The sequence below is a fragment of the Macaca fascicularis genome, chromosome 9 (assembly GCF_037993035.2).
Source record: "Macaca fascicularis isolate 582-1 chromosome 9, T2T-MFA8v1.1".
Taxonomy (NCBI): domain Eukaryota; kingdom Metazoa; phylum Chordata; class Mammalia; order Primates; family Cercopithecidae; genus Macaca; species Macaca fascicularis.
The window spans coordinates 74,181,209-74,204,924 of NC_088383.1; the positions used below are offsets into that span (position 1 = coordinate 74,181,209).

General features: G+C 44.2%; 2 protein-coding genes across 17 annotated transcripts in view; one reads left to right on the forward strand and one right to left on the reverse strand.

Moving 5' to 3' along the window:
• Positions 1-1,623: 1,623 nt before the first annotated feature.
• ANAPC16 (anaphase promoting complex subunit 16) lies at positions 1,624-21,514 on the reverse strand. 4 transcript variants are annotated; one of them, XM_005565572.5, is made up of 5 exons: positions 21,394-21,483; positions 19,159-19,215; positions 12,681-12,849; positions 5,308-5,382; positions 1,624-2,441 (listed from the first exon to the last, which is right to left on the reverse strand). In XM_005565572.5, exons 3-5 carry the CDS (start codon positions 12,820-12,822, stop codon positions 2,326-2,328), a joined length of 333 nt encoding a protein of 110 aa, XP_005565629.1. In that variant the 5' UTR covers positions 12,823-12,849; positions 19,159-19,215; positions 21,394-21,483; the 3' UTR covers positions 1,624-2,325. The 4 variants fall into 4 exon arrangements, with proteins under 4 accessions (XP_005565629.1, XP_073857968.1, XP_045256031.1 ...); XM_074001867.1 differs by having other exon boundaries at positions 18,924-19,215; XM_045400096.3 differs by lacking the exon at positions 19,159-19,215 and having other exon boundaries at positions 21,460-21,514.
• Positions 21,235-23,716, forward strand: part of ASCC1 (activating signal cointegrator 1 complex subunit 1) — a 114,846-nt gene continuing 112,364 nt past the window's right edge. For 8 of the 13 annotated variants that reach the window (XM_045400093.3, XM_045400094.3, XM_005565569.5 and 5 more), the window contains exon 1: positions 21,235-21,325. The gene's annotated coding sequence lies outside the window, so the exon portion shown is untranslated. Of the gene's footprint in view, positions 21,820-23,716 lie in introns of all 13 variants that reach the window. The other 5 variants (XM_015455887.4, XM_074001859.1, XM_074001861.1 and 2 more) reach the window with 2 other exon arrangements.

Consider the following 23,716-nt stretch of genomic DNA (forward strand, 5'->3'; position numbering starts at 1 on the left):
GCAACTGGGACCATCTTTGAGCCCAAAGCATGGTAACAGGCATTGTGGACGATGCAACATAATGACTGACAGAAAGGTACAGAGAGGGAGGTACTCTCTTTAAAAAACTGTAAGAGTCTTATTCTTGGTAAGACTAAAATAGCAGCTAAGTGATCAATGGGAAAGGTGTTTCAGAAAGCATTTCTGTTTAATGCTAAGATCACTTCAGTTTCCAAGGTCATATTAAGAAACATCCAATTTAGAGAAAAAACTCTGTAATAAGTTCAAATACCAAAGCGTAAAGATGAGGTAACACAGTGCCTGTGCTGCATGGTTATACAAATGAAGCAAGAGAAAGGTAGTGATTGCTTCTAAATTCTCACTGAAAATCCGATTTAAAGGTTTATTGCAGTCTAGGTATTTTTAATTTTTCCCTTGATTATCAAGATGGTTGATGCCAATAAGTACTGTTAAAAAACTAAAATGCTTTCGAATATGGAACTTCTTTTAGTTGAGAATTATTAATATGGAAAAGGTGAGTTGGACTGGTACTTCTCGTGCTCTGATTTTTTTTATTTTTATTTTTATTGAGACAGAGTCTCGCTCTGTCACCCAGGCTGGGGTGCAATGGCGCAATCTCGGCTCACTGCAACCTCCACCTCCCGGGTTTAAGCGATTCTCGTTCCTCAGCCTCCTGAGTATCTGGGATTACAAGCATGTGCCACCACGCCGGGCTAATTTTTGTATTTTCAATAAAGACCGAGTTTCACCATGTTGGCCAGACTGGTCTTGAACTCCTGATCTCTAGTGATCCACCCACCTCAGCCTCCCCAGGTGCTGGGATTAAAGTGGGGAGCCACCGTGCCGAGTCTCCAGTTTGCTTTAGAGGCAATAATGAGATGAACTATCAGGCAACTGGGATCTATTCCAAGTTCCGAGATTTTCTTCTGCCTGGGCTATGTGACCATGAGCAGGTGTTTAACTTCACAGGGCTCAGGCTCTTAACCGACTGAATGAGGTCACCACCTCCTGTCAGGTAGAACGTGTTAAACATTTTGAACTCTTCGGATTAAGGCTAATTGCTACTGGGATTATATTTACTTATAATTAAGCAACTCTAAGCAGATCAGGTGCAAGTTATTAACAAGGAACAGACAAATGCTGTCTAAGGCAAAATTTGCATACAAGGTAATATATGATTATCCCAGTTGTTTACTGTGGAACGTGGGGTCCCATGAGGGAAAACAAAGTACATCTCTTAGCCTTCCAGGTTTTTCCCTATCATGGTATAAAAACTTACTTGAGGCCAGGCACAGTGGCTCATGCCTGTAATCCTAGCGCTTTGGAGGCCGAGGTGCGGGGGGGATCTCTTGAGGCCAGGAGTTCAAGACCAACTGGGCAACAGAGCAACACCTTGTTTCTTAAAAAAAAAAAAAAAAAAAAAAAAAAAAAAAAAAAAAAACCTACTTAAATTATCAGTAAGATAAATTCATGTATTCCTATAAAGACACATATCCCTGAAGAAAAGCCAGTCTACCATTTGTTTAGGAGAAACGGTTTTTAGATTCTCTTCTTCTAAAAAGTAATTTGACCTCTTTGCCTCATCCCAAATCCCTCAGATTTTGAAAGAATAAAGCCACCAACTTGGAGCTCTTTCAAAGGATTTATTTGCTACAGAATTGCTTGAGTCCACCAATGAGAAGAACTCAGGATTTCTGTGTTTAAAAGGATTTTGCTTACTGCTTTATTTTTACAAGTGTTGCCATATCCAAAAAGCACTTCTTTTTGCCAGCATTTAGCATGTCAAGAAGAGGTTAGAAAAAGTTAGAATCTATAGAATTGATGTCTAAAAATAGGAAAAAAAATGAATATTTAATCCTCATTTGGATAGCTCCTGAGTTGAAATCACATTCATCTGCAAAATAATTTTTTAGGTCAGAATGCTGTATTTTTAACCACAGATGCTGACCTTGACCTTGACTGGTGAATATTTCCAGGCACCGTATGGATGACAGGACAGATGCCAATCAGTTGGCCAAATCTGATATATGCCCTACCTGGCTTGTGAAAATTTTTAAGTATCTCTTAACCCCAAACCTCTTGGTTCTCTGAAACCGACTGTCTTAATCTGATTCCCAATACTTTTAAAAACAAACAAAATATTCCCTGAAAGATCATACATATAAGTATTTGTTGCCTGTGAATAGATACAGAGAAACCAAGTACAAATGTGCATTAACAATTCAGCGATGTAGCTGTGGATCTCTGGATGGCTATGCAAGCTGTGAGAAAGTCCCCCACTGGCTTTGCACTTGCTGCGCACCAGAGGCGACCATCCAGGCAGCATCAACCTGAAGATGGGGTGAATCCCAGCAGCTGCTCGATGGGCTTAAACCGCCACTCGTCAGCCTCCAGCTCTTCTACCAAACCAGCTAGTTTTTCCATCCGAGCAACTTGCTGATCTGTAAAGAGTCGAGGAGAAAATACTATACAACAATGTATTACCCATGAGACTGCCACCAGCCACCAAGATGATGACTGGTATAAAAATAATTTCTAGGCCGAGTGCGGTGGATCATGCCTGTAATCCCAGCACTTTGGGAAGACGAGGCGGGCGGATAACGAGGTCAAGAGATCGAGACGATCCTGACCAACATGGTGAAACTTTGCCTCTATAAAAATACAAAAAATTTAGCTGGATGTGGTGGCATGCGCCTGTAGTCCCAGCTACTCGGGAGGCTGAGGCAGGAGAATCGCTTGAACCCTGGAGGCAGAGGTTGCAGTGAACCAAGATTGTCCCACTGCATTCCAGCCTGGCGACAGAGAGTGAGACTCCGTCTCAAAAAAAAAGTCAATTTCTAGATGGATTTTTTTTCCCCTCAAGATTCTCTCTTTTTTTTTTTTTTTGCGGGGGGATGGACTTGCTTTGTTGCCCAGGTTGCAGTGCAATGGCGCCATCTCAGCTCACTGCAGCATCCGCCTCCTGGGTTCAAGTGATTCTCCCGCCTCAGCCTCCTAAGTAGCTGGGACTACAGGCATCCACCAGTGCCCGGCTAAGTTTTGTATTTTTGTAGAGATGGGATTTCACCATGTTTGCCAGGCTAGTCTCGAACTCCTGACCTCAGGTGATCTGCCTGCCTCGGCCTCCCAAAGTGCTGGGATTACAGATGTGAGCCACTGCGCCTGACCCTCAAAATTCTCATAATGGGGTCTTATTCTATGCTGGTCAGAAGCTTAATTTTTTTTTTCTTTTTTCTTTTTTTTTGAGACAGAGTTTCACTTTTGTTGCCCAGGCTGGAGTACAATGGCATGATCTCAGCTCACTGCAACCTCTGCCTCCCGAGTCCAAGCGATTCTCCTGCCTCAGCCTCCCGAGTAGCTGGGATTACAGGCATACGCCACCATGCCTGGCTAATTTTGTATTTTTAGCAGAAATGGGGTTTCTCCATGTTGGTCAGGCTGGTCTGGAACTCCCGACCTCAGGTGATCCGCCCGCCTTGGCCTCCCAAAGTGTTGGGATTACAGGCGTGAGCCACTGTGCCCGGCCTATTCTTTTTTTTTTTTGAGACGGAGTCTTGCTCTGTTGCCTAGGCTGGAGTGCAGTGGCGCGATCTCGGCTCACTGCAAGCTCCGCCTCCCGGGTTCACACCATTCTCCTGCCTCAGCCTCCCGAGTAGCTAGGACTACAGGCACCTGCCACCATGCCCAGCTAATTTTTTTGTATTTTTAGTAGAGACGGCGTTTCACCGTGTTAGCCAGAATGGTCTTGATCTCCTGACCTTGTGATCCGCCTGCCTCGGCCTCCCAAAGTGCTGGGATTACAGGCGTGAGCCACAGCGCCTGGCCTTTTTTTTTTTAAGTCGGAGTTTCTTCTAATGTTAAAAGTCATTTTAGGCTGGGCATGGTGGCTCATGCCTATAATCCCAGCACTTTGGGATGCCAAGGCAGGTGGATCACAAGGTCAAGAGATCGAGACCATCCTGGCTAACATGGTGGGTGAAACCCCGTCTCTACTAAAAGTACAAAAATTATCTGGGCGTGGTGGTGGGTGCCTGTAGTCCCAGCTATTTGGGAGGCTGAGGAAGGAGAATCACTTGAACCCAGGAGGCGAAGGTTGTAGTGAGCCATGATCATGCCATTATATTCCAGCCCAGGAGACAGTGAGAGACTCCATCTCAAAAAATAAAAAAGTCATTTTAAAATAAAATGATCACATTTTCAGGATGTGCCCTATTCTTTTTTTTCCCAGAGACAGGGTCTCACTCTGTCATGAAGGCTGGAGTATGCCTCCTGGGTTCAAGCAATCCTCCCACGCCAGCCTCCCAAGTAGCTGGGACCACAGGCATGTGCCACCACTCTCCACTAATTTTATATATATATATATATATATATTTAGAGATGGGTTCTCACCATGTTGCCCAGGTCAGTCTTGAACTCCTGGGCTCAAGCAGTCGTCTTGCTTCAGCCTCCCAAAATGCTGAGATAAGAGGTGTGAGCTACCGCACCCGGCCCGGATGTGCTCTGTTCTTAAAAAAAGTATGCATCCTCTATGCCATAGTGATTTGTGGACTAAAATCCTAGTGTTAGAGGCAATTACAGCTTTTCCCCCTACATAATGTTTCAATGGAGAAATGGTCTGGTGGGGGAACACAGTTTGTTGATGCAGAAATGAAGGCCTAGTGAGGCTTAATGTTAACAGAAAAGGTGTTACCAGGATGTTAGAGTATAGATAGACCAGGAGGTATTGTACAAATACTTGGAGATAATGATGGTAACCAGTGGAGGACAACAGTAAAAGGAGGTTTCGGACAGGAGAGGAAAAAGCAACACAAGAGAAGCAGGAAGCACTGACTCCCTGGACAACCAACTTTTTTGTTTTTCAGACAGGGTCTCACTCTGTTGCCTAGGCTAGAGTGCAGTGGTGCGATTCCAGCTCATTGCAGCCTCAACCTCCCGGGCTCAAGTGATCCTCCCACCTCAGCCTCCCAAGTAGCTGGGACTGCAGGTGTGCACCACCATGCTTGACTAATTTTTTTTTTGTAGAGATGTGGTTTCACCATGTTGGCCAGGCTGGTCTTGAACTCCTGACCTCAAGTGATCCACCTGCCTCAGCCTCCCAAACTGCTGGGATTACAGATGTGAGACTGCACCCGGCCCCAAACTTAAGGCTCAATGTGGACATTATGACCAGATTAAGACCTAGAATGTTCTTAAATTTAGGAAGTCCACTAAAATAGCCTTGCTGAGTTTGGGGGTTTTTGTCACAGCCTCATCCAACCCCCAGCAAATTTATTCTCACAGTCAAGTACACAACACTCATGTGCTTACCATGTTTCACCTGTTTAAGCGTGGATGCCACTTGATAGCTAAAAACAGATTCGCAGAGGAATCTCTCAGAGCCATCTACAAACAAAAGGAGAAAAGGTTTTAATCTGCTGTAAGGGTTTTATGGCTTCTGATAAACCAAGTAAACTTGTTTATTCTTTTCCCTACTTCTACATTCAGGGTCTAGTTCTCAGTGTTTACAAAGATGGTATCTGTTTCATTTAGAACTAAGACTGTTATAAAAGCTATTTATTCTATACCTAGAATATTAAAATAGTTCCTCTACTTAAGAGTTTAAAAATAGTGTTTAAAAAAACAAAAACAAGAAACCTCAGTCTGATGTCCTGGTCAACACTTCCCTCTTCCCAACCTGAGAGTTCCTTAATGTTCTCCTGTATGTCAAGCAAACACTGGCAGCCGACACATTTGGCCATGTGGCTGGCTCCTGTGGTATCAAAATATAAAGGTTCACTAAAACTCCAAATCATTTTCAGTCTAAAAAACAAAGCTGAGGAAAAAACAATTGTTGATTTTTAATATATCAAATTACATCACTCTGATAAACACAGAGCACTGCCGGGAAATGTCATTCTGTGAACGCAAACTGTAACCTTGATTTTCCAACTGAACCAAAACACTGCAATTTGGATGATGATAAGAGTATGGTGCAAGTTCAGAACCTAGCATTGTACTGGTGCCAAGAACTGCCCAATAAGAAGTGGCCAACTCAGTTGCCACAGCACTTGGAAGATGATCATGAAACACAAGCTAGTTCATGTTATTCCTTGTCAGGCAAGAGCTGATACAGCAAAACATATTCTCAAAAATTTACGGCTCATGTAGAAACATTTGATTTTTAAAAGGGTAGCAGAAACCATTTGGGGGATGTACCTTATTGTGAAAATCCTAAAACAAATGGGGAGAGAGGACACAGCTGTCCTTTTTCAGGCAGTACTTCATGTCAGCACTAATAGGCCTCAAACATGCACCCATCAATCACGGGTTGTTGTGTTGGCAAGGTATTAAGTGGCAAGGAGACAGGACTAACACATTCTGGCCTCATGCTGAGTTTCACACAAGGGAGATCTTATTTCAGAAGTCACAATAACCAATTACAAAAAAAAAAAAAACAAAAAAAACTATAGCTACTGTATCCAAAGAGCTTGAATATATAACCAAGAGGGCATCCTTCCAATATTGTCTTCAAAGTGATCAAAAAAAAAAAAAAAAGAGAAAAAGAAAAAAATGAAAGTATAATTATTGGGATGTATACTCTTTATATTCTTCAGAGAGAGTGTTACATTCTGTAAATTCAAACTTTTTTTTTTTTTGAGACCGAGTCTCACTCTATTGCCCAGGCTGGAGTGCAGTGGCACAATCTTGGCTAACTGCAACTTTCACCTCCTGGGTTCAAGCAATTCTCCCTGCCTCAGCTTCCAGAGTAGCTGGGACTACAGGCGCCCGCCACCACGCCTGGCTAATTTTTATATTTTTTAGTAGAGACAGGGTTTCACCATGTTGGCCAGGCTGGTCTCGAACTCCTGACCTCAGGTGATCCGCCTGCCTTGGCCTCCCAATGTGCTGGGATTACAGGCATGAGCCACCACGCCCGGCCTTCAAACCTCTTTTAAACATACTGTGTGATATGGGATATGATCCCATCTTCTCCACCCAGTCCCATTTCTCTGGCTGAATATAAGTCACTTCTGAGCTGCTGATCGCCAAACTGGGCAAATAAATATTTTCATTTTAAATTAACAAAATAATAGCTGGGTGTGGAGGCAGAGATTGCAGTGAACTGAGATGGTGCCACTGCACTTCAGCCTAGGTGACAGAGTGAGAATCCATCTAAAAAAAAAAAATAGTAACTATTACACTGACAATTCAGTTTAAAGATCTAGACAAGGTAATACATAACTTTTTTTTTTTTTTTTTTTTTTTTTTAGATAAAAGCAATGAACAGCAAATAACTATAAATTCCATGACAAGAAGAGGGACTGTTGAGAACATTTGACACCAATGATGTAATTTATTATAGGTCTTCTGTGTAAATGGTATGTCAGTAGTCATCATCCTATTCATACTCTTGCTTAAAAAGTCCAATTATAACTCATACTTTATTTTAGAAAGAGGAAAGCATAGCTAGAGTTTACCTCCCAGGTGGTTTGATCCTGAACTTTAGGATTACACACATGGCAGTGGGAATTATGGACTATAAGGATCAGGCCAACATGTATATGGAAGCTCCTGAAGTGCCCCCCTCACTTACATTTAATCACAGGCACCATTAGGATAAAATGGTTAAGTTGTGATATTTGCATATTTTCCTTGGTAATGAACTTCAAAGCAAAAGGATATAAGCTAAACTTTCAAAAAGGCACCTCTGCATGTCACTCTACCACACCATATGCCTGTGGAACACACTTTTGCTGATTTGCCGCTCTCTATTAACCACAAAGTCCAACTACTTCTTAGCCACCCTATTAGATGTGATATCAGTACCAGTCTAAAGCCTGGAGAGCAGAGTCAGCTGGGGGCAATCTCTTCCATTTAGAAACTGTAATGAAACTCTTTGTAACACAGCAAGTAGCAATACATCAGCTTTCCTCATAAGGGACAAGCAAAGGTTATAAACAGGGAAAAGTTCAGTAAATTACCCAAATCTAACACCATCGCCAACTCCAATAAATTAGGATGGTAACAAATACATTAAAAAGAATATTACCTCACAGTAGGAAATTAGACAATGCCAGATAATTTATACTTTAGTGGCTACAATGTCTCTAAAATACAGCCACTGATGGGCTGAAAGGCAGTCTTTAATGTGCTCAGTAGTAACTGGGTGAGGACAATTTTGGTCAAGGGCAGGAGAATGCTGAAAACTGCTGCTTATGTGAGGTGTCTGTTCTCAGACAGCAGAGGCACAAAAAAGTTAATTCACAAGGTTAACTACAGATGATTTGGGTTTACTATCCTAGACTCATGAGGATATAACATCAAGTTGAACCTGCTGAGATTAAAAACAGCATCCATCCTTGATTCCTAACTGGTTTTGTTCCTTACTCTTGACAGGCAACCCTGTGCTCTATTTTCATATTCTTTTTTTTTTTTTTTTTTTTAATGGAGTCTCGCTCTGTCGCCCAGGCTGGGGGGCAGTGGCATGATCTCAGCTCACTGCAACCTCCGCCTCCTGGGTTCAAGCAATTCTCTCAGCCTCCCGAGTAGCTGGCACTATACGCGCATGCCATGATGCTTGTTTTTATTTTGGTATTTTTAGTAGAGGCCAGGTTTCACCATATTGGTTAGGCTGGTCTCGAACTCCTGACCTCAGGTGATCCGCCCGCCTCGGCCTCCCAAAGTGCTGGGATTACAGGTGTGAGGCACCATGCCCGGCCTCTATTTTCATATTCTATTAAACTATTACTGGTCAGGTACATGTGTGTTAGATTTATTGTATAATAGAATAGTATCACCTATAAACATGGTAGAAAATGCTTCCAAATCCAACATCCTTACATTAAGAGTACTCTTTTCAATTTAATATTCTTGATTTGACCAAGAATATTAAATGGGTTTAGGGGTTGCTATATCTACATTATTTTTCACAGTCTTTAAGTGTAAGCAGCTTTAAGATTATCAGTAAAACTTGAAATCTAAGAAACACAATCAAAACTGTGCACTGTGTATTTATACTTACTATAAATGTATCCTACAACAGAGACCCAACACATTTCTCCATGAAGCATATTGAGATGGAATAAAAATGGATAGATCTATAACTCATTAGAACATCAACATTCAGACTAATCTTAGAAGCCTTTCTTCTTCAGTATCTCCACATAATTTGGTGTATACTGACAAAATGCTGATAGCTTTGAGACTGTGGAGGTACCTCCTGTATTAAATTCCTCTTATAGCTAAAATTTAAATGACTTTAATCTTAGAGCTCCATTATTGAATACTGATTCTTCTGCTGCTATAAAACTCATTAAGCAATTTAAATGTCTCCCATTTTTTGATTTGTTTTGTGGGAAACTTCCTCAATACTAGATCTCTGCTGCATGTAAATGAAGTCATAATACAGTTTTAGCACCAAATATGGTAACAGGGCCCCAATTGTTCACTACTTCCAACCAGACTCAGTAATACTAACTTCAGTGTTTAGTTAACACAATTAAAGAAAATAAAAAGGCAAAGAGAGAAGTATATATATCACTAATTACATATGCTACCTGGTCATCTACCTCACCACTAGTCATAATCCAAACCAATGCTAGGGAGCTCTACGGTCCCAGAGTCCCCCCGTGGTTTCCTGTCACAAATGATTTTGGGCTTAACCCATAACTCTTTTTATTATTTCTGATTATTCATCATCCCCAAAGCCAACTACAGTTTGTATCTTTTTTTTTTTTTTGAGACAAGGTCTCCATCACCCAGGCTGGAGTGCAGTGATGCAATCACAGCTCACTGCAGCCGCCACCTCCCAGGCTCAGGTGAACCTCCCACCTCACCTTCCTAAGTAGCTGGGACTACAGCCACATGCCATCACACCCAGCTAATTTTTGTATTTTTTCTAGAGACAGGATTTCATCATGTTGCCCAGGCTGGTCTCAAACTCCTGGGTTCAAGCAATCTGCCTGCCTCAGCCTCCCAAAGTGCTGGGATTACAGGTGTGAGCCACTATGCCTGGCCGATAGTTTGTATCTTTCTCACAGATATTCCTAGATTAGTTTAAAAATATATTTGTGTAAATTTGAAATATTAAGGCCAGGCACAGTGGCTCATGCCTGTAATCATAGCACTTTGGGAGGCTGGGGTGGGCAGATCACTTGAGGTCAGGAGTTGAAGCCCAGCTGGGGCAACATGGCGAAACTCTGTCTCTACTAAAAATACAAAAAAATTAGCCAGGTGTGGTGGTGGGCACCTGTAATCCCAGCTACTTGGGAGGCTGGGGCAGGAGAATCACTTGAACCTGGGAGGCAGAAGGTGCAGTGAGCCAAGATTGAGCCACTGCACACCAGCCTGGGCAACAGAGTGAGACTCCATCTCAACAACAACAACAAAACAACAACAAAAAAATTGCAATACTTAAAGGAAAAAAGATCAATATATAATTAAGCACTAAAATGCTAGAATCAAGTAAATTTTGAATCTTTAATAGGTTATTCCCCAAAGCTTTTTTTTTTTTTTTTGAGATAGAGTCTTGCTCTGTTGCCAGGCTGGAGTGCAGTGGCATGTTATCGGCTCACTGCAATCTCTGCCTCCCAGGTTCAAGTGATTCTCCTGCCTCAGCCTCCCGAGTAGCTGGACTACAGGCGCGCGCCACCACATCCAGCTAATTTTTTTTGTATTTTTAGTAGTGATGGGGTTTCACCATGTTAGCCAGGATGGTCTCGACCTCCTGACCTTGTGATCTGCCTGCCTTGGCCTCCCAAAAATGTTGGGATTATAGGCATAAGCCACCGCGCCCGGCCTCCCAGTGCTTTAAAAAAATTTATTATTATTATTTTTTGAGACACAGTCCCATTCTGTCACCCAGGCTGGAGTGCAGTGGCATGACCATGGCTCATTGCAACCTTGAACTCCTGGGCTCAATCCTCACGCCTTGGCTTCCCAAAATACTGAAATTTTAGGTTTGAGCCACCACTTCTGGTCCCAGTGTTTTTCAAAATATGGAAGACTGCCTTCATGAGAAGAGCTTGGATGCTGGTAAAAAATGAACTCCTGAGCTACACCCTAGACTAATTCAGAAGCTCTAAGGTGGGCCCAGAAATATGCATTTTATTTATTTATTTATATATTTTTTTGAGACGGAGTCTCGCTCTGTCACCCAGGCTGGACTGCAGTGGCACAACATTGGCTCACCGCAACCTCTGCCTTCTGGGTTCAAATGATTCTTCTGCCTCAGCCTCTGGATTAGCTGGGATTACAGGCACCTGCCACCATGCCTGGCTAATTTTTGTATTTTTAATAGAGAAAAGGTTTCACCATGTTGGGCAGGCTGGTCTTGAACTCTTGACCTCAGGTGATCCACCCGCCTCGGCCTCCCAAAGTGCTGGGATTACGGGCGTGAGCTACAGTGCCTGGCCAGAAATGTGCATTTTAAGTAAACTCTTCAGGTGATTTTTATGCCTCCTGATAAGAATTATTAGTCTAGCTCTTCAAATGACATGGTTACAGCCTGTACCCTGATCTTGGCTAGTCAGTTAGCCAATGATGCTGAACAAGATGGTGAATGATTTGATGCAAATCTGGCTCTGGTGCTAGAAAAACCACACAGCATCATGCTGCAGTGGGTCAGGAGTCATGTTCACATAAAAGGGCACTGTATTAGCTTTTATTCCCTCTTAGAACCTTTCTGACAGGGTGAATCTATCTGTAGATTAATCATACTATAAAAAGACACATCAAACCTACTACCATGGGAGGTAGACAGGTGCCAGGATAAAGCAAACTGGAGTAGGAGGTCAAGAGAATTCCTGGACTCAGTGCTGACTCTGGTTTTTTTTTTTTTTTTTTTTTTTTTTGAGACAGAGTCTCGCTCTGTCACCCAGGCTGGAGTGCAGTGGCTCGGTCTTGACTCACTGCATGCTCTGCCTTCCGGGTTCACGCCATTTTCCTGCCTCAGCCTCCCGAGTAGCTGGGACTACAGGCGCCCGCCACCACGCCCAGCTAATTTTTTTTTCGTATTTTTTAGTAGAGACGGGGTTTCACCATGTTAGCCAGGATGGTCTTGATCTCCTGACCTCGTGATCCGCCCGCCTCGGCCTCCCAAAGTGCTGGGATTACAGGCGTGAGCCACTGTGCCCGGCCAACTCTGTTTTTTTGAGACAGAATCTCATTTTGTTGCCCAGGTTGGAGTGCAGTAGCATGATCTCGGCACATGGCAACTTCTACTGTTCAAGTGATTCTCCTGTCTCAGCCTTTCCAGTAGCTGGGATTACAGGCGCCTACCACCATGCTCGGCTAATTTTTGTATTTTTAGTAGAGATGGGGTTTCACCATGTTGGCCAGGCTGGTCTCGAACTCCTGGCCTCAAGTGATCCGCCTGCCTTGGCCTCCCAAAGTGCTGGAATAACATGGATAAGCCACGGTGCCCAGCCCTACCTCTGCCTTTAACCTGGTCAAATCACTTAACTTTTCTGGATCTAAATAACTTTAGATGACTTCCTTGATTTCCAAAGTCCTTTTCAGCTCCAACATTCTGATTCTGGAGCAAGACTGTTTTTAAATATATTATTTTGAGATGGGGACAAGAGATGAAATGTAGAGCTGAAATCAGGGCAAACTCATCTTTAATCCACTTAATAGCTTCTTCACAATTAATATTCATTGCAGGTCTGAATCCAATTATTCAGAAAGCAGCATGAGATCACCTTCTAACATCTCTCCAGCTCCTTTGGGGTAGGTGAAAAGGGCTTTCCGTGGTGGGGCAAGGTCTGAGACACTGAAACCAGATCCAGTGACAGAACTTCCACTGACCCCACCAGCTGAAGAGGATGATGATGAAGCAGCCATTTCCTCTCTAGCAGAGTTCTTACTTCACTACAGAGAAAGAAAAACAGCAATTGGCAAGTTTATGGAAGTGAGAGTGACAACATTTCATTCGAGCTGCCGTAAGGGTCAGCATGCAGTTTTATAAAGAGTTAGCTCCCCGTTTTTCTATCCTCTCTACTTTCATGATATTTTATTGATGTCTCAGGCCAAAATATCAGTCAGGTTTTGAATTGAAAATAAGCTTAAGAATAGTATATCTACTTAAAACATGAATTCCTACCATTAGCAAACTGTTTATGTCAACTGAGATTGACTGTGGGTGATTCATGAGTTATGAAGGGGTGATATGGCAGTGCCAAGGCAGAAATTTGACTGAGGAAATAAGTTATATGAGGATAAAAGCATCACACTTCACAGGACAGTTTGTCTTGGATACATCCTGATCAAGCCACATAAATAAATTATAATATTTTCCAAATAAAATTCCAGAGTAACACTGTGTTCTGTTCCCAGGGAAGGGGAACTAGTTAGGAAATACCTATTGGCCTTCTCATTAAAAATTAACTTTTGGCCAGGCACGGTGGCTCACGCTTGTAGTCCCAGCACTTTGGGAGGTGGAGGCAGATAGATCACCTGAGGTCAGGAGTTCAAGACCAACCTGGCCAACATGACAAAACTCTGTCTCTACTAAAAATACAAAAAAAATTAGCCAGGCGTGGTGGTGGGCGCCTCTCATCCCAGCTACTCGGGAGGCTGATGCAAGAGAATTGCTTGAACCCGGGAGGCAGAGGTTGCAGTGAGCCTGGGTGACAGAACAGGACTCTCTCTCAAAAAAAATTAACCTTTTCATTCAAATGTAATACCCAAACTTATCACTTGGTGGCGTCCCAAAACCGGAACAAAAAGTTCAGGAAACAATCTTGGAAATCATTGCCTATTATGAACAGAGCACCTGTGAGTGTTTAACCTTATTGCATATCAAAAAATGCAAATGTTATAGAGAAAACTGTCCTGAATACATGACACCTTACTAAAGTTCAAAACAAACACTCTCTTTGCCACAGAAGCTTACACAACTTTAACAAAAATTCTAAAAAGTGTATATGGTATTTTATTTATTTTTTTTTGAGACACAGTCTTGCTCTTGTCACCCATACTAAAGTGGCACGATAGCAGCTCACTGCAACCTCCACCTCCTAGGTTCAAGCGATTCTCCTGTCTCAGCCTCCCAAGTAGCTGGAATTACAGGCATGAGCCACCATGCCCAGCTAATTTTTGTAGTTTTAGCAGACACGGGGCTTCACCACATTGGCCATGCTGGTCTCGAACTCCTAACCTCAGGTGATCTACCTGCCTGGCCTCCCAAAGTGCTGGGATTATGGACATAAGCCACTGCATCTGGCCTCTTTCCATTTTTTTTTTTTTACAACAGAGATGAGGTCTTGCTATGTTGCCCAGTCTGGTGTGTATATATGTATGTACATATGTATTTATTTACGGAGTCTCACCTGTCGGCAGGCTGGAGTGCAATGGCGCGATCTCTGCTCACTGCAACCTCTGCCTCCCAGGTTCAAGCGATTCTCCTGCCTCAGCCTCCTGAGTAGCTGAGACTACAGGCGCCGCCACCAAGCCCAGCTAATTTTTGTATTTTTAGTTGAGACGGGGTTTCACCATGTTGGCTAGGATGGTCTCCATCTCTTGACCTCGTAATCTGCCCGCCTCGGCTTCCCAAAGTGCTGGGATTACAGGCATGAACCATCGTGCCCAGTCAGTCTGGTCTTTAACTCCTGGTCTCAAGTGATCCTCCCACCTTGGCTTCCCAAAGTCTCACTGCGCTCAGCTCTCTAAAAAGTGTACACAGTATTTTTTTTTTTTTTTTTTTTTTTGAGACGGAGTCTCGCTCTGTCGCCCAGGCTGGAGTGCGGTGGCGCGATCTCAGCTCACTGCAAGCTCCGCCTCCCGGGTTTACGCCATTCTCCTGCCTCAGCCTCCAGAGTAGCTGGGACTACAGGCGCCGCCACCTCGCCCGGCTAATTTGTTATATTTTTAGTAGAGACGGGGTTTCACCGTGTTAGCCAGGATGGTCTCAATCTCCTGACCTCGTGATCCACCTGTCTCGGCCTCCCAAAGTGCTGGGATTACAGGCTTGAGCCACCGCGCCCGGCCGGTATACAGTATTTTTTAAAGAAAAAATGGCCAGGTGCGGTTGCTCACACCTGTAATCCCAGCACTTTGGGAGGCCGAGGTGGGTAGATCACGAGGTCTGGAGTTCGAGACCAGCCTGGCCAACACAGTGAAACCCCATTTCTACTAAAAATACAAAAATTAGCTGGTCGTGGTGGTGCGTGCCTGTAATCCCAGCTACTCAGGAGGCTGAGGCAGGAGAATTGCTTGAACCCGGGAGGCGGTGGTTGCAGAGAGCCAAGGCTGCACCATTGCACTCCAGCCTGGGTAATAGAGTGAGACTCCATCTCAAAACAAACAAACAAACAAAAAAATTAGCCGGCTGTGGTGGTGGGCGCTTGTAGCCTCAGCTACTCAGCAGACTGAGGCAGGAGAATCACTTGAACCTGGGAGGTGGAGGTTGCAGTAAGCTGAGATCACTCCATTGCACTCCAGCCTGTGTGACAGAGCAGACTCGGTCTCAAAAAAAAAAAAAAAGGTTTAGTGCCACGCTGTCTAATAGAACTTTCTGCCATGATGGAAATGTTCCAGTGTTCTATTTCTGCACTGCACAATATGGTAGCCACTAGCTTCATGTTGTACCTATAAACTGGTATGACTGAAAAACTGTATTTTAAATTTTATTTAATATTAATTAAAATTTAAGTAGTTACATGTGGCTATTGGCTGCTGTAATGGATAAAGTTCTAGTATTTAGATTAAAAATAACTTTATATTGATTTGTACACTTGAAAATGGCTAGTGGTTAATTTTATGTTATGTGAATTTTAACCCAATTAGAAGAAAGGACTTCAAAAAGGATTGTAGGCTGGTGGCTAATGCCTATAATGCCAGTACTTTGGGAGGCCGAGGCAGGCAGATCACCTGAGGTGAGGAGTTCAAGAACAGCCTGGTCAACATGGCGAAACTCCATCTCTACTAAAATACAAAAATGAGCTGGGCATGGTGGCAGGTGCCTGTCATTCCAGCTACTTGGGAGGCTGAGGTAGGAGAATAGCTTGAACTCAGGAGATGGAGGTTGCAGTGAGCCGAGATGGTGCCATTGCATTCCAGCTTGGGCCACTAGAGCAAAACTCCATCTTGGGGAGGTGGGGTGGGGAGGAGGAAAATGGATTGTAAATGAATTTTTCTCTATAATGGTCAGACAGAATTTTAGCTGAGCTGGTTTTTTTTTTTGGCCAGTCAGGTGAAGCAGTGGGAGTGGAAAAGGAACAAAGAAATCTGTAACTGGTGGTGATCAGTTAGTGGAAACACCACTGTACCTAGACCAGACTGAATTTTTTTCTTTCTTTTTTTTTTTTTTTTTTTGCTAGTTGCAAAATGAACATATTTATTATAAAAGAGTTGAAACCTATTGTTTTGAGGCAAGCTCTCACTCTGTCACCCAGGCTGAAGTGCAGTGGCGTGATCATGGCTATTGCAGCCTCAATCTCCTGCGCTCAAGCAATCCACCAACCTCTCAACCTCCCAAGTCGCTGGGACCACAGGTGCATTCCACTATGCTCAGCTATTTTTTTTTTACTTTTAGTAGAGACAACTTCTCACCATGTTGCCCCCAGGCTGGTATAGCTCTCCTGGGCTCAAGCAATTTTCCCACCTTGGCCTCCCAAAGTGTTGAGATTACAGGTGTGAGCCACCATGCCTAGCTGAAACTTATGTTTTTTTCTTTTCTTTTCTTTTCTTTTGAGACAGAGTTTCCCTCTTGTTGCCCAGGCTGGAGTGCAGTGCCGCAATCTCGGCTCACCGCAACTTCTGCCTCCCGGGTTCAAGCAATTCTCCTGCCTCAGCTTCCCAAGTAGCTGGGATTATGAGCATGTGCCACCATGCCCAGCTAATTTTGTATTTTTAGTAGAGATGGGGTTTCTCCATGTTGGTCAGGCTGGTCTTGAACTCCCGACCTCAGGTGATCCACCTGCCTTGGCCTGCCAAAGTGCTGGGATTACAGGCGTGAGCCACCACACCTGGCCATGTTTTTTGAAAATAGAAAAAAGTGGCCGGGCGCGGTGGCTCAAGCCTGTAATCCCAGCACTTTGGGAGGCCGAGACGGGCGGATCACGAGGTCAGGAGATCGAGACCATCCTGGCTAACACGGTGAAACCCCATCTCTACTAAAATACAAAAAAAATTAGCCGGGCGAGGTGGCGGGCGCCTGTACTCCCAGCTACTCGGGAGGCTGAGGCAGGAGAATGGCGTGAACCCGGGAGGCAGGGCTTGCAGTGAGCTGAGATCCAGCCACTGCACTCTAGCCTGGGCAACAGAGCCAGACTCCGTCTCAAAAAAAAAAAAAAAAAAAAAAAGAAAAAAGTGAGGAAATGAAATACAAATATAAAATTTATATACATAAAATCCAGTTTCCTAGTAAGGAAAATGATATAGTATGTCTTGAAACACTGGCTGTTCTGTTTGCTTAATTTTGTGATGAAGATTTAAGGTTGTTAGAGAAGCAGAGCTTGCTTTCTGACTTCATTACATGTCTATAAGTAACACTGATTAATAGTGAAGTGGGAACCCGGAACAACGGTAGAACAGCTATTATAACAAGACTGTCAGCAAAAATGCAAATTGATTAATGACATTTTATTTTATTTTATTTTTTTGGAGACAGAGTCTCACTATGTTTCCCAGGCTGGAATGCAGTGGCACGATCTTGGTTAACTCCAGCCTTGACCTCCTGGGTACAAGTTATCCTCTCACCTCAGTCTCGCGAGTAGCTGGGACTACAGGCATGTGCCACCAAACTCCACTAATTTTGTTTATTTTTTGTGGAGATAAAGTCTCACTATGTTGCTCAGGCTGGTCTCCAATTCCTGAGCTCAAGTGATTCTCCCACCTCAGCCTCTCAAAGTGCTGGGATTACAGGCCTGAGCCACTCTGCTCAGCTGACATTTTCAATCTTGTTATTAGATCACTCTTCCTTTTTTCTCTGAGCTAACTTTTCAAATTGTACTCATATCCACAGAGGCAACAACTTTTGGAGTTAGATTAATATCCAATCTTCCGGAATACACTGGGTCAAAATATAGCCTGACAAGTTTTTGAATTGTTTTTGAATTTAAGCAGTAAGGGATCAGGTCCAAATCTCTAAGTGAATACCTGGTGGGATTCAAATAAAGTATACAGACAACTTAGCCACCTTTTGGAGAGTAGCTCAGTCTTTATTTCCCATCAGTTCAGAGTAGAACCCACGGTGAACTGTTTATATATCTCACCTAAGATTTAAAACTCTATAATAAATGCTCTATTCAGTTGCAAATGCTTTATACTTTATATTTTGAAGTCAGGTGCTCAGCAGAGCACCCAAGCAACTGCCAGAGTGAGGACAGCTTCTAAAGGTAGCCACAGTGTGACTTCTAAGCTGAATATAATCAAAGGAATTCCCTTTCATCCTGTTTTCTTTCAAACTCTCAGAACTTCTATCGTTCCATACACAAAACAGCCAGAGTTAAAAACTGGAGCACAGAATTAGCACAAAGCTAACTTTAAATAAGCAGTTTTCTGCTGAGGTGGAAGGATAAACCTAAATAATTTCTAGCTCTAAAGATTTCAGTTAAATTTTGAACGCTACCAGCAAGTGGTAAATGAGAGTAAAGCAAAACTAATAAACTCTAGGTTGTAACTGCTCTCAGGGCAGGCATTAACTGATCACCAGAACCAAACATAACACCTGGTCTATGGTAAGGAAGTAGCTGTTCATTTCAGTAAATGTTTGCTGAGTGAATTAAACATTTCACAGAAACCAGATTCCTTAAAAGTCATCTAACCCAACTTCCTCATTTTATACATGAAAAAATAAAACTGAGGTGTAGAGACAATTTTAGCTTATCTGCTGTGACATTCTGAAGCAATGGCTTGTTGGCATGTCATTTGTCATGTGCAAGGTAAAGCAGCATAGTGGGTAAGATTATGAAGCCTCTCTGAGTTCTGGTTTTGCTACTTACTTGCTGCAAGACTGTGGACAAATCATTTCACCCATTTATGCCTAGTGTTCCATTATTGGAACGCTAAGCATGTGGGAGTTATTTATATCGTACTGCTCAAGGTCATTGCCAAGGTCTGATGGCAAAAATGTAAAAAATTGCAACTTCTGTTTTTTTTTTTTTTTTTTTTTTTTTTTGAGATGGAGTTTCGCTCTTGTTGCCCAGGCTGGAGTGCAACGGCACGATCTTGGCTCACCGCAACCTCCGCGTCCGCCTCCCACTTCGGGATCTTTTTGTTCCTTGGTTGTCTTATCTGCAAAACGGGAAACAGGTTGAGTACCCTTCATCCCAAATGCTTGGGACTGGAGGTATTTTGGATTTCGGATTTTTTCCCAGGTTTTGGGATATTTGCATTATACGTAACGATTAAGCCTCCCAAATCCGAAAATCTAAAATTCAAAATGCTCCAAAAAGCACTTCCTTTGACCATCCCGTCAGTGCTCAAGTTTTAAATTTTGGAGGATTTTGGATTTCTAGATTAAGGATACTCAACCTGTAATAACATCACCTACCTCACACAGGTGTGACAAAGATTAATTAATACACGTAAAACACTTGGAATGGTTACAGGCTTAGTAAACACTTCATAAATCTTGGCTGTTCAAAATCATTAACGGAGAGTTACTCCTGAGTGTTTTTTCCTATGCAGATCCCAGTTTTTCATACTTACTATGAAAAAAATTCATGGAAAAAGTCTTAATTCTCTCCATCTAACAGAGTTAGCAAGCTCCCAGAGGGGAAAGAATCTGCTCAGGAGGAGGGCCAATACCTTCTATTAAGCACTTTACACTTTCATTTTTATTTATTTATTTTTTTTGAGACGGAGTCTCGCTCTATTAAGTGCTTCTATTAAGCACTCCAGGCTGGAGTGCAGTGGTGCGATCTCGGCTCACAGCAAGCTCTGCTTCCCGGGTTCACGCCATTCTCCCGTCTCAGCCTCCCGAGTTGCTGGGACTACAGGCGCCCGCCACCACTCCCGGCTAATTTTTTGTATTTTTTTTAAGTAGAAACGGGGTTTCACCATGTTAGCCAGGAAAATCTTGATCTCCCGACCTCGTGATCAGGCCCGCCTCGGCCTCCCAAAGTGCTGGGATTACAGGTGTGAGCCACTGCGCCCGGCCTACACTTTCATTTTAAGGTTCATGATCTTAAGAAACATCCTGCCACCTTCGAAGTCTTTCTACCCTCAATGCCGAGCACAGAACCTGGGTCACAGTGTTTCCACAGTGCTTCCTGAGCATTTCGGATGAATGAATGAAGAACAAATGACAGAACGCAGGGCTCAGCAAAGGTTATGCAGGAGATAGACAAGCGTGGTGTCATCAGTATTGGTTCATTACGGATTTTTTTTCTCATTGTGCAGATCTATTCGCACAACTCTATTTTCAACTAGTCTGAGAGGCCCACCGGAGGTGCTCAGTAATGTTCTGTTGAACAAATACTGATGAAGTATCCTGGGATTTGGCCCTGTCAGGGAAGTTGGGGCTGACAGTGGAGATCCTCACAGGAGAGTAACGATGCTTTGTGGACAGATTGCTGTGTCCGAGCTAAGATGCTTAAACATTTACTTCATGTACGGCAGGGATGACCTCGCATTCATAGTTTTTTTTTTTTTGAGACGGAGTCTCCCTCTGTCGCCCAGGCCAGAATGCAGTGGCACAATCTCGGCTCACTGCCAGCTCCGCCTCCCGGGTTCACGCCATTCTCCTGCCTCAGCCTCCCCAGTAGCTGGGACTACAGGCGCCTGCCACCACGCCCAGCTAATTTTGTTTTGTATTTAACACGGTGAAACCCCGTGTTAGCCAGTATGGCCTCGATCTCCTGACCTCGTGATCCGCCAGCCTCGGCCTCCCAAAGTGCTGGGATTACAGGCGTGGGCCACCGCGCCCGGCCTTCATAGTTTTATGAATATAAATTCCTTTCCTTTCTAACAGACATATGCCTATTTTCTTAAAAAGAGTAATTCCTTAAAAGTTCCTACCCTAGTACAAAGGCAAATCATTACAAGCAATCATTAAATTCCATCATCAAAAAATCGTTCCACTTCAAAACAGCTGGATTACAACCCAAACCAAACAGACGCCGCAGCTGTAACCGGGGGTGGGGTGGGCGTGGAGAGAGAGTGGCCAGAGAGGGGAGCGGTCAGAACACCAGCGGCTCCCAAGCTAACTCCTAGCCACATTTCCCACCCAGCTGGGTCCACAGGAAACGACGCCATCGGCGCTGTCCCACTGCGCAGGCGCCACCCCTTGGCCCGCATGCGCACTCAGTCAAACCCGGCCTGGGAAAATTTCCTGTCGCACGTCTGCTACAGCAGTCTCCTGTTTCTCCTCCTACCTTCTCCATTTTTCTAGTCCCTGCAGGTAGGATCCTAAGGGTTAACTCCCTTTTCACCAAGCTCCCCAGGGCCCTTCAGCCCTCGGCCTCTTACCTCAGCGGCTTTAGCACTTTCCCCTACAGCCCCGCCCCCAGGACCAGCCGGAGCGGTCACGCTCACCACGACGAGGACGGCGGCGTGCTCGCGCCTCCACGGAGGGGCCTGCGGCGAAGGCGGCGTGCGCGCGCCCGTGCCGTGGTGGGCGTGGCCGGGGCGGAGACGCGAGGAGGGGAGCCGAGAACGCGCTCGTGGAGAGGAATTCCGGTTCCTTTGCCTCCTCGCCGTACCTTGGTTTACCTGCAGCCGCCTAGTCCTCTTCTGCTCCTTCTCTTTGATGATTCGGGGTCTCGGCTTCCCTCACGATATTGCAGAAAGACACGGCTTTCCTCTTCCTCTCCAAACCACCTCGAAGCAGGGTTAAGTTGGTTATTCCCGCCTTTCCTTCCGAGCAGTCTCGTAGCGCAGGGCCATGTAGGACAGGTAGATGCTGCGTTTGCTGTCTCCGCGACGACTACCTGTTTTTCCGGAGCTCTTGTTCTGAGGGCCCGACTTTCACCTTAGTCTGCTTTTGTGGGGAACTTTTTTTTTTTTTAGCTTTCGCCTTGAAAGTGTTTTTTCATTGAGAACTTTAGAGGCCTCAGGGAATAGACCACTGGGTTGTGATGTCATCGACTATTGCTAATGATGTGCTCTTTTCCTCTATCCATGTCGGTTTACCTTCTATGTTGTTATTTCTCACAAAACCTCTTCTTGGTCCTGTAAGCACACAAATAATCAATTATTATTTTATTTTATTTATTTTTTTGAGACGAAGTCTCGCTCTGTCACCCAGGCTGGAGTGCAGTGGCGCGATCTCAGCTCACTGCAACCTCCGCCTCTCAGGCTTAAGCGATTCTCGTGCCACATCAGCCTTCCGAGTAGCTGGGATTACAGGCGCCCGCCACCAAGCCCGGCTACTTTTTGTATTTTCAGTAGAGACGGGTTTCACCATCTTGGCCAGGCTGGTGTTGAACTCCTGACCTCAGATGATCCACCCACCTCGGCCTCCCAAAGTGCTGGGATTACAGACGTGAGCCACCGCGTCCACGTTGGCTTGAGCGTTAGTGTATTTAGTAAGGATCAACTTGTTTTCTTTGGAACTCTTCAGTATTTTGGGCTTCAAGACTAAGCTGTACGTGGTAGGAATACTGGCTGAATTTAACTTCAGCTAGCCTATAAGGAACCTTTGTTTCCTAAATTATGGATCCATTAAGTGGTGTGACCAGAAGCTTGGCTTCTCAGTGAGTGATGTGCATTTTGTTGGGCAGTGGCCTGTAGAAACTGGATTCCTCCCCTCAGCAGTATATTGGTCTGAGAACCATATTGGTTAAGTTGTTATTAATTTACTGCTTTGACAGGCAACTGGAACTGATTGTTTTGTGTGAATTTCTAGCACCTCTGAAAGTACTTAGGGGCTTTTTTTTTTCTGGATGGTTAAGTGTATTAAATATCCCTCATTGTCTTTATCTTGCTAGATAGAGTTTGCTGGGCGCAGTGGCTTACTCCTGTAATCCCAGCACTTTGGGAGGCTGAGGCTGGTGGATCACCTGAGGCCAGGAGTTCCAGACCAGCCTGGCCAAAATGACGAAACCCAGTCTCTACTAAAAATAACAAAAAGTTAGCCGGGGGTGGTGGCGGATGCCTGCAGTTCCAGCAACTTGGAAGGCTGAGGCAGGAGAATCACTTGAACCCGGGAGGCAGAGGTTACAGTGAGCAGAGATTGTATCATTGCATTCCAGCCTGGGGGACAAGAGTGAGACACCGTCTCAAAAAAAAAAAAAAAAAAGATACTGTGCAAATGGTTAGATAACCACTGAAGTTCGCATTTTACTTATTAGGTTAAAGTAATAAAGAGAGCTTTATTCTCTCTTTCAAAGGCTGCCTTTTATTTTTAATCTCTTTGTTTTTGAGAAACAGGGTGTTGCCATGTTGCCCAGGCTGGTTTCAAACTCTTGGGCTCAAGCAGTCCTTCTTCCTCAGCCTCCCAAAGTGCTGGGAGTACAGGTGTAAGCCACCATGCCCGGCCGTTTTCTCTTTTTCTTTCTTTTTTTTTAAGACGGAGTTGCGCTCTGTTGCCTAGGCTGGAGTGCAGCGGTGCGATCTCGGCTCACTGCAACCTCTACCTCCCGGGTTCAAGAGATTCTCCTGCCTCACCCTCCTGAGTACCTGGGATAACAGGCGCGTGCCACCATGCCCAGCTAATTTTTGTATTTGTAGTAGAAACGGGGTTTCACCCTGTTGGTCAGGCTGGTCTTGAACTCCTGACCTGGTGATCCGCCCACCTCGGCCTACCAAAGTGCTGGAATTACAGGTGTGAGCCACCGCACCTGGTCCTCTT

Excerpts from the sequence above, each read along its gene's own strand:
- ANAPC16 (XM_045400096.3), bottom strand. The coding sequence starts at position 12,822 with ATGGCTGCTTCATCATCATCCTCTTCAGCTGGTGGGGTCAGTGGAAGT. Across the intron at positions 5,383-12,680 it reads AGCTGGAGAGATGTTAGAAG|ATGGCTCTGAGAGATTCCTC; the intron begins GTGATCTCATGC and ends TTTTGTTTGTAG. Across the intron at positions 2,442-5,307 it reads GCTTAAACAGGTGAAACATG|ATCAGCAAGTTGCTCGGATG; the intron begins GTAAGCACATGA and ends GACTCTTTACAG.